At 47.9% G+C, this 10,658-nt stretch overlaps 1 protein-coding gene across 2 annotated transcripts in view; it reads left to right on the top strand.

The window, feature by feature from the left end:
- NOTCH2 (notch receptor 2) overlaps positions 1-9,924 on the top strand; it is a 162,544-nt gene extending 152,620 nt beyond the window's left edge. For both annotated transcript variants that reach the window (XM_040998963.1, XM_040998964.1), the window contains exons 29-34: positions 179-275; positions 1,344-1,512; positions 2,444-2,745; positions 3,758-3,905; positions 4,523-4,620; positions 5,456-9,924. In XM_040998963.1, the coding sequence (XP_040854897.1) occupies positions 179-275; positions 1,344-1,512; positions 2,444-2,745; positions 3,758-3,905; positions 4,523-4,620; positions 5,456-6,847 (2,206 nt within the window). In that variant the 3' untranslated portion in view covers positions 6,848-9,924. The remainder of the gene's footprint in view (positions 1-178; positions 276-1,343; positions 1,513-2,443; positions 2,746-3,757; positions 3,906-4,522; positions 4,621-5,455) is intronic.
- The last annotated feature ends 734 nt before the right edge of the window (positions 9,925-10,658 follow it).

The raw sequence follows: 10,658 nt of genomic DNA on the forward strand, positions 1-10,658 counted from the left end.
AGGGAGAGGGGGAATGCTCAGGATGTGTCATGTGGAATGTCACCCTTCCTAAGGCATGGTCTCTAGAAGTCAGTGTAACCAGGAGAGTGTCTTGACAGAAAAGGTGTTAGAAGTCACCTGTGTGGGTTTAGGGTGTAACCTCTGCTCTTGTATTTTCCTTTTTATAAAATCATATCAGGAATCTCTCAGTACAAGTCTCAGAGTCCAATCTAATTGTTTCTGGAACAAGTGGCCACTGGGTCGATGATGAAGGACCCCAGCCAAAGAAGGCCAAGGTAAGCCAGCAGTAGCAGAGCCACCACAGCCGGCCCTCACAGTTCAGATGGCTTTGCTTTGGCTCCAGGGTGTCCTGGCAGCAGGCAAAGGCTGATAGACTTCGTGTGTTGCTCAGAAAATGGCCCTGCCAGGTTCTTACAACAGCAGCGATGCGGAGTTATTTATTCCTTGGGGATTGTTAGCCACGGCCCCTCCTCAGGTGTCAGGCTGATATGTTGGGTATGTAATAGCAGTTTCTTTAACATTGACCTTTCTGGGCACTCCTGTAAGAGAAGATGGAATTCAACAATGGCAGAAAGCTGGTGTCCATGGGGTTTGGAGGCTCTGCACGTTGAGGCTGATGTAAAGACACAACTCTCCAGTGATAGTTCTCAATGTGTCTTTATTGTAATCAAAACTGGATCAAGTTCGGAACTTTGCTACTTGGTACCCAGCAAGCCACTGAACCTTTTTATATTTACTTAGCCTTGTCTGTAAAATGCAAATGCCAATATATCCATGTTCCCTGAGTTGTGAGGATTAAATCTATCAAGTGGTATAATGTGTTTTATCTATTTCCTGTCATGTACTAAGCACTCAGTGAAGGTAACTGCTTTTAAGTGGTCCTAATTATGATTATTCAACAAACTTTCCTGCTCTGCACCAGGTACTGCAGTAATTATAGGGAAGCAGCTTTAAACAAGATCTATTAAGGATCTTCTCAAGATCCTCAAAGTCTCATGGTATAAACTGGGTCTGAGAATTAGAAGAAACCATTGCACATTGCAGGCAGAAGGAGCAACATGGGCAGAGGCCCGGGAGAAGAAGATAGAACTTTTGGAGTCTATAGGTGGTTTATTAAAGCTAACCCTCACGGTCTACCATGGGGACATGGGAAGAATTGTCCTGAAAATACATGAGAGGTGAATAGGAATTACATCTTGAGGAGCCGTGTAAAGCCAAGGTGCATCGCTGTCTGGCGGGTGAGGGTCAGAAGAGAGTGAACTGGGTGGCTGGTGACTCAGAAGATGCGGTGGGGTGAGGGGTCAGCTCCTGTCAGCATCATGCGAAGGCTGTTTTCCTTTCAGGCTGAAGACGAGGCTCTGCTCTCAGAGGAGGATGATCCCATTGATCGGCGCCCGTGGACACAACAGCACCTTGAAGCTGCAGACATCCGTCGGACACCATCACTGGCCCTCACTCCTCCTCAGGCAGAGCAGGAGGTGGACGTGTTGGACGTGAACGTCCGGGGCCCAGGTCAGCATCCCCTCATAGCCAGTGGCTGCTTGTCCCTAGGCGTGCCCTGTCTGGTAGTAGTACACCCCGTCCTGGCTTCACGTGCTCCAGACCAGCCGAGGAAATGGCTGCTTCAAGAACGCAGGCGTGCTGATGTCGTCACCTCAGCAGGAAAGCAAGGAGTGCATCCTTTGTCAGATAAAGAAAACGGGCCGATTAAGTGGGCTGCCTCTTACAAGGGTAAAGGTTCATGCAAAGTGGAGCACCAAATCATGGCATTTTAGTCAACGATGTACCGCCTAAAGGGTGGTAATCCCGTAGAATTATAAAACCTGAAATTCCAGCCACCCTGCGGTCCTCGTAGTTTGTTTCTGTGCACCTGTGCTGCTCCCACACAGTGAAGTCGGGATAGATCACTGCCCCGCAGGGAGGTGTGCCTGCAGCTAGATGATACACCAGGAGTGTGTAAAGGTACTTCATGAAACCAAAACTGTAATTAAAACATTATCTCTGTGCAACAAATTTTTAAAATTCATGTACTGTTTTCCCCTAATGCACATTTCAGTGAGCTTTTTGAAAATTGTTTAAGGGTATGGATTTCAAAAAATTTGGGAGCAAAACAAGCATAATTTTCACTTCCGTTTCTTTCCACACAGTTTTTGAAGTACCCTTTTAGTTCTTAAATTTGGGTACACGTTATTCATTAAGTGTCCAATTTAAAATAACATATCCCTTAAAGTTTACCTGAGACAAGAGCACCCCACTTAATAAGAGTCTTCAATCCCATCACTACTCTTTACAGAAATGATATTGTAGGAAGAAGCCAAAGGAAAGCTCACTGAAGCCCAAGAAATTCTTTCCCCAAGAATAATTTTATCCAAATAGAAGTAGTCCAACACTATGCTTAAACCCGTTCTCAGTCAGTGTTTATTGGTATTTTGCTTTCCCACAGATGGGTGCACCCCACTGATGCTGGCCTCTCTCCGAGGAGGCAGCTCCGACGTCAGTGATGAAGATGAAGATGCTGAGGACTCTTCTGCCAACATCATCACCGACTTGGTCTTCCAGGGTGCCAGCCTGCAGGCCCAGACCGACAGGACGGGCGAGATGGCCCTGCACCTTGCAGCCCGCTACTCAAGGGCTGATGCTGCCAAGCGGCTCCTGGATGCAGGCGCAGATGCCAACGCACAGGACAACATGGGCCGCTGCCCTCTGCATGCAGCAGTAGCAGCTGACGCCCAAGGAGTCTTTCAGGTAAAGACCCTGAGGAGAGGTGATCTGAATAGGAAGAGTTCCTTAGGGGTCTGTGGAATTTTGGTTTCGGTATAGTACTTAGTGTGTCTTTGAATTCCTGCAGTGATGCTTTGAGCGATGGGAGCAAGTGTTCCAGCCAAACCTGTAAGATAAGAAAGCAGGGACAAGAGAAGCAGGCAGCTGACCCAGCTGTGTAGTGAGTGGCAGTGGTAGAGCCAGCTGGACAGATGATATTCTCATGTACCAGGGTGCTTCGGTACTTAGTGGGGAGTGGTTCGCTCCGAAGCCTTGCGCTCTTAGCTGCTCCCTGCGTGTCTGCGTCAGTGTGCAGAGGTCCAGCTGCTCACCTGCGGTTTGTGTGACATGAGTTGACAGACTCCTTTGTGAGCTTCAGTGTTCACCCTTACGAGGAAACTAGAAGCATTCTGAATAATCTGTAATTAGAACTGTGATATATTCCCATTTTATTATTTTTTTCCTTAGAAACTAGAAATACAGGGGCCAGCGTTCTGGCACAGTGGATTAAGCTGCTGCCCACAATGCCAGTATTCTATATGAATGTTTGAACACAGGTTCAAATACTGGCCACTCTGCTCCCTATCCAGCTGCCTGCTAATGCACCTGGGAAGGCAGCAGAAGGCGGCCTGAAGGCTTGGGCCCCTGCACCCATGTGAAAGTCCTAGGTAGAATTCCAGGTGGTTGTCGTCAGCCTGGCCCAGCCCATCATTGTGGGCATTTGGAGAGCGAACCAACAGATGAAAATCTCTCTGTCCCTGCCTCTGTCTCTCGGATGAATAAATAAAAATTTTAAACAAAATAGAAGTATGTCAGTATTGTTTGGGACACTGTTCTTGAGCATTCATGTGTTGGTTTATTAATTCACTCATCTAAGGGCTGTTGCTGATCTGCCGTGACAGGAACTTGGAATTAGGGCTGTCAAGACTTGCCCTGCCTTCAAGGGGCTTAGTGCCGCAATGGCTCAGATGTGCCTGCTTCTTTTCTTGGTTTCTAGATTCTGATCCGCAATCGAGTAACAGATCTAGATGCCAGGATGAATGATGGAACCACACCGCTGATCCTGGCTGCCCGCCTGGCTGTGGAGGGCATGGTGGCCGAACTGATCAACTGCCAAGCTGATGTGAACGCCGTGGATGACCATGGTAGGGATGAGAGGCAGGAATCCAGACCCTTGCTTGTAGAGCCTGTCTCCAAGGGGACTTGTTACACCAGCCTTAGAGAACTCTCTAAGAACCACATCTATTAGAATCACTCATTCTTTAACTTACACATTCATTGGTTCCCATCAACATGCTGGGTTCAGAGGCTTGAGATAATAGGAAATCCCCAGATTAAAATGAGAAGGGATTTTTACTGAGGGTGCTTGAACCGACCTCAAAACAAGTCTGTGAATGGTTTGCCACTGTAGGTGTAGGTACCTCTTGGTTGGTGAGGATCAAGGGGAGTTGCAGGGTATCTTAAATGTGCATCCTGTTGTGTAGTATAAAGGTCATTGTCTCCACTGTTTGCAAAGCAGGTTCTGCCCTATGGAGGCCATGCATGTCACATCCAAGTGCTGCTTGTTGGTCAAGGTCTGCTGATGCTGGGCAACCAGTACTGAAGTACTCCTTAGAGCAAAGGAAAAAGAGGAAGACCCTTTTGTCTTTCATGCTGCTGGTCCTCTAGGGAGTCAGGGCTCCTCATGCAAGCCACCGCCTCCTGTGCCTAGAACTCTGCCTTCCTCTGTCTGTCTGCTGACAAGATTGCTTTTCCCCTGCAGGAAAATCTGCTCTTCACTGGGCAGCTGCAGTCAACAACGTGGAGGCAACTCTTCTACTATTGAAAAATGGAGCTAACCGAGACATGCAGGACAACAAGGTACAGCCTGTGGGCTCAGAGCGTGGGGGTGTTCAAAGCAGAGCCCCAGTGGTCAGGGCCTTCTCTTTTCCTGTGCAGCTGCTCTTGTGGTCAGTAAAGAGAAAGAAGGGCGTGTGTGGGAGCTTGGGGAGGGCTGTCGGTATGTCTGGGCAGTGCCAGGAAGGAGCGTAGGCTGTCCTGAAGCTGGTGTTAGCCTCTCTGCCTTTTCTCTTGTTAGAGATATCTTTTTCATCAGTTTCCCCTTTTGCCATGCTCAGTTCTTTTTCTCTTGCTGGTTTTCTTTCATGTTTTTCCCTGTAGCCTCTTTTTCTGGAGGTGGTGGTGATGTCTGTGTGTCTGTCCACAGAAACCATGGTGTTTCCTGTGTGTTTCTTTCCTCTGAGTTGCTTGATCATGCTTCTCTTCCCTCATTCATCAACTCTTAGTGCCTTCCTGTTTTCTCTTATTCGGTTGTTTCATCTCCCCTTTCTTACATTCTTTGCTTCATTTATCCCAGTTCTGTGTGTTACAGTTTCCTCTCTCCCTGCTTTTTTTGAGTCAAACTCCTTTTTCTCTAGAGATCTTATTTGGATTAGCTGGGGACTCTGCTGAGCGAGTCTGTGTCGGGCATGCTGTGTTTCATGAGTTCGTAGCTGAGGAGATGTGACGTTTCAAGGACAAGACTGGCCTTTAGGAAGAGACGGTCTCTTTCTGTATGTGTACAGCACAGCTGTGTGTTCAGAGAGGGCCAGATGTGCGGCACCTTGGTGGTATCGACATGTTGTCTCAGAGGATGAAGAGGAGGGATAGTGTGTTCTCATCGTTTAAACGTGCGTTGTGTGGGCCTCCTCTGTAGGAAGAAACGCCTTTGTTCCTTGCCGCCCGGGAGGGGAGCTATGAAGCAGCCAAGATCCTCTTGGACCACTTCGCCAATCGGGACATCACAGACCACATGGATCGTCTCCCCCGCGATGTGGCCCGGGATCGCATGCACCATGACATCGTGCGCCTCCTGGATGAATACAATGTGACCCCCAGTCCCCCGGGCACAATGCTCACCTCTGCTCTGTCACCCGTCATCTGTGGGCCCAACAGGCCCTTCCTCAGCTTGAAGCACACCCCAATGGGCAAGAAGCCTCGGCGGCCTAATGCCAAAAGTGCCATCCCCACCAGCCTGCCTAACCTTGCCAAGGAGGCCAAGGAGGCCAAAGGTAGCAGGAGGAAGAAATCTCTGAGTGAGAAGGTCCAGCTGTCTGAGAGCTCGGTGACGTTATCCCCTGTTGATTCTCTAGAATCCCCTCATACGTACGTTTCTGATACCACCTCCTCCCCAATGATCACATCCCCCAGCATCTTGCAGGCCTCCCCCAACCCTATGTTGGCCACGGCAGCCCCCACGGCCCAAGTCCATGCACAGCACGCACTGTCTTTCTCCAACCTTCATGAGATGCAGCCTTTGGCTCATGGCGGAGCCAACACTGTGCTCCCCTCAGTGAGCCAGTTGCTCTCCCACCACCACATTGTCCCTCCAGCCAATGGCAGTGCAGGGAGCTTGGGTAGGCTCCATCCAGTCACTGTCCCAGCAGACTGGATGAACCGTGTGGAGGTGAATGAGACCCAGTACAATGAGATGTTTGGTATGGTCCTGGCTCCAACCGAGGGCACCCACCCTGGTATAGCCCCGCAGAGCAGGCCACCCGAGGGGAAGCACATAGCTCCCCCACGGGAGACCTTACCCCCTATTGTGACTTTCCAGCTCATCCCCAAAGGCAGTATTGGCCAGTCCACTGGGGCTCCCCAAACTCAGTCCAGCTGCCCTCCAGCTGTTGCAGGCCCCCTGCCCACCATATACCAGATTCCAGAAATGGCCCGTGTGCCTGGTGTGGCTTTCCCTACTGCCATGATGCCCCAGCAGGAGGGGCAGGTAGCTCAGACCATTCTCCCAGCCTATCACTCTTTCCCAGCCTCTGTGGGCAAGTACCCCACACCCCCTTCACAGCATAGTTATGCTTCCTCAAGTGCTGCTGAGCGAACACCCAGTCACAGTGGTCACCTCCAGGGGGAGCATCCGTACCTGACACCATCCCCAGAGTCTCCTGACCAGTGGTCAAGTTCATCACCCCACTCTGCTTCTGACTGGTCAGATGTGACCACCAGTCCTACTCCTGGAGGTGCTGGAGGTGGTCAGCGGGGACCTGGGACCCACATGTCTGAGCCACCACACAACAACATGCAGGTGTATGCATGAAGGAGTCTGCCTCAAGCGGAGGACCAGAACTGCCGATTGTAAATGCTGCTGAGGAACAAATGAAGGTCATTCGAGAGAGAAATGAAGAAATCTCTGGAACTAACTTCTGGAGGCAGGAGGGAGAAGATGCTTCTCTCTCTCAGATAATACAAGAGAAGCAGCTATTGCACTTCACTGGGCAACCACAGGGTTTTGGTGGGAGCGACAAGGCTCCTGCTAACCTCTTGCCCGTCGATCCAAGTTCACGGAAATGCAAGAATACAAGCCTTGATGCCGTGTTTAGTGTCTTCTGGTCGGAGAATAAGATGTTGTGCCTGTTGTTGCCCAGACATCCTTCTAGCTTGGACTGTGTTTTAAGCCCCATCCACAGAAAGATCCTGCACTCAGAGTCCTGTTGGGAATGGTGCCCTGGAATTCTGCCCGAGTTGACTTATCTTCTCATCTTGGAAGTTGCTTCGACTTCATTTGGTGCTTTTGTTTTTGCACCTCTTGGTGGTTGTAGCTCCACCAGCATGTTATAGGGACAAGACCTTTATGCTTTTGATCATTCCTACCTAGAGAGCAACTTCATCTGCCTTTCCTCCCCACAGCACTGAAAGTCCCACAGGGTTTATTTGGCTTGGATTTTTTTTTTTTTAGCATAAACCTTTCCAAATGCTTGTTTGGAAAATGGACATGTGACATTCTCCTACCTATATCACTCCTAGAAAGAGGAGAACAGAAATATTAGTCTTTGAACCAGATTTGGGGATAGGATTTTAAGGCTGCACCTTAATCCTCTTAGCAGAATGCAGGGCTTCATATAAATTTTATCAGGTAGGATACAGGTCAGTTGCTTTCTACTCAGTATGAAGTTTTGTCCTTGGTAACCTAGATACTGTGATCCTTTCACTTAAAAAAAAAAAACAAAAAACCAAAACTGGCAGAAGAGTGGAGATTTTGCGATGGTCAAGAGATAAGCTAACTATGCAAGGAGTGGTCACACATCCTCAGATCCCTCCACTTCCTGCCAAGCATTCCATTACTGCCAGTGCAAGACACGTTGGTGCCAAGTCTTAGGATTCTGGGCTTGTTTCCTTCCCTCCTCCACTGGATGAAGCTGGTCTTAGCTGGTGAACCTTTCCTTCCATCTGCACAGAAGAACATGTCTCGAGCAAAAGGCCTTGGCCACACAGGCTGGACTTCTACACCAAGAGGCTTCCTTGCATCAGATGGCAGCCTCCACTTCACCGTACACATGCTGGTCACAGGCCCCGTCACCATGCTGCACACTGTGACAGGAACTGGAGAGTTGAACTTGTTTCCTAGGGCCTCAGCCAGCCCTTTAAGAAAGGTGGGAAGCGAGAACCTGTGCAGCAGCCTTTGTGGGTTTTTGCTGCCATTTCTTAACCTGTGAAGCAGCCTTCACGGTCCCTCTTGGGCAACTAAGTATAGCATCTGACCAGGGATGTTTAGCTTTTCACCTCCTAGATGATGATGGACAATTACGGACCTGTTCACCATTGTCATCTCTGTGTCCATACTGCACTTCAGTGGGGTCTGTCTGCTTCTTTTCATGCCCTTAGCAACTTCTTGGTTGCCTGTTAAAAGGTGTTTTAGTCAGCGATGGTAAAGGAGAACAATTTCCTTCGTCTTTTTCCCTGGGTTACTGAAAGATCGGTCCCATGGTCACGTTTCCATTTCTGCCTGGAGGCTGTCACGCACATCATACTTGCAGCATTGGCACTGCCGGAGCATTTTGCAGAGATTAACAGATGAATTGTCCTGTTTTGTTTTGAATCAGAGTTTTCATCCTTGTTGTGGCTGGATATATTCGTCAGGGCTTCCCACTCGTGATTTATCTGTCTGTGGCCTCACGGGAGTTCTGTGTTTCTCTTGGCATGAAAGTCTACAAGACTTTTTCAGTCTTGTCCAAGGTCATTGAACCAGCAAAAATAGTTTTACCATGATTATAAACAGATTATGTGTACTCATTCTCTGTTTTATTCTTGGACATGGTAACATTCTGCCAGTCCCTTTCACAGAGCGTAAACATCTTTATCATTCCACATAGTGACTCGCTGCCCTTGAAGCCATTAACTGTGCACAGATGGGAAGACCCCGTCTGCCTGGACCACAGCACACCTACACCTCCCTGCCCCTCTGCCTCAGCCCCGCTTTCCGACCCTGTCCGCCTGACCTAGCTGTTCGACTCTCTCACCCCCTACCCCTCTTCAAGCACAGTATGGGACTGACTTGCTCGTTCTCCCCCCTTGGGACACTTTTATTAGGATCCTTTGAGACTGGGGAGAGAACGAGAAAACTGCCATGATTAGACCAGTACTGACTTTCACACGTCTTACCAGTCTCTTGCGTTGTGTAGTGTGTGGTAGCTGGGAAGGTAAGACAGAGGATCGCTTTGTCTCTGGACTTTTGATTTGATGACCTACGTTTCTACGGGACCCATCTTTTATTCCATGTATAGACTACCCACATTTTTTTTGTTTAATTTTATTTTTATAATCTTTGCTTTGACTCCTCTTCCATCTGCCTTCGAGGATAGCTTTTTGTTTGTTTCTTCTGTTTCATTTTAAATGTCATTTTCTGACTTACATGATGGTGGAGGGCGGGAGCGGTCTGAGGAAGGAGAGACTGAATGTTACAGATGTTAGTGAAGGCAATCAGCTATGATGCTGAAATCTATCATATCATCTTATTAAATTTGCTAGTTCATAATCGTGCGTAGAACCAAAGGTTTCATGTTTTTCTGCAAGGCTTGGGGATTTTGGCCTTAACCTATACATTGAATGTGTGATGCCTGGGAGGACATGTTTCGGTACCCCAAGGCCCCCATCAATAACTATTTGGTACTACGGTGACTTCCTTGTGTACATTTCTCTTAAAAGTGATCCTATATCTGTTTGTATGAGCAACTCAGTAACCAATAAAATGACGGCATATTCCTGACTCTATGATAAGGAAAATGCACACTTTGTTTTTACTTCTCAAAGTTTCATTCTAAAAAGTAGCTTAAGATGAAATTTATATGAAAGCATTTTTATCACAAAATAAACAAAAAAAGTTACATGTCAAGTTCAGTGATGTTGCTTTATTATTTTCCAGTTCATCCCTAGCCTTGCAGTGCTGACCTCATGATGCCATAATTTGATGACGGAGAAATGATTTTTCTTTCACTCTGCATCCCACGGTGCCTAGCACTGGGCTGCTTTCTCTGCCTCTAGTCAGATCATCAGTAAATGCTCCCAGGGAAAAAATTCCATCAGATTAGGAGCAACGTGGTATGGTGAGAGTCATCCTTCTGTGTGCTGACCGCACCTGATGGCACGTGGGCGGACACTGCAGACAGCGTGCCTTCCCGTGGACGGGGAGAGCTGCCAAGGAGTGAGAACTGGGAGGCAGGCAGTAATGATGATGCTGTCTAAACCACTGGTCTATAATAGTAATATCCTGCCAATCACATTTTGTATAGAACACAATCATTTATAAAATGGCATTTGCATATAAATCAGTTACCATGTTCACACTGACAAAGTCAGTCTGAAACATTTCATGTTGGGGATGTGTGTGGCACTAACAAATTAGCCTCAGTGCATCTGTTTTACTTCCATAGTCTTGTTTTGCAGAAAGTTCTGGATCACAAATGCAGTTACAAAGTGGAACAGTATGTTTTAAATGATTTCACTTGAAATCGTGGAATTTGCTTCATTTGCGCAGATACAAGTTTTACTCAAGACCTGCACAAATGTTTTAACTCTTTTGGCAGCACACATGAGTTAATGCTCAAAATGTTACGTAAGCCACATTTGAGGAG

This window comes from Ochotona curzoniae, unplaced genomic scaffold (genome assembly GCF_017591425.1).
Source record: "Ochotona curzoniae isolate NIBS_2020 unplaced genomic scaffold, NIBS_Ocur_1.0 scaffold_1037, whole genome shotgun sequence".
Lineage (NCBI taxonomy): Eukaryota > Metazoa > Chordata > Mammalia > Lagomorpha > Ochotonidae > Ochotona > Ochotona curzoniae.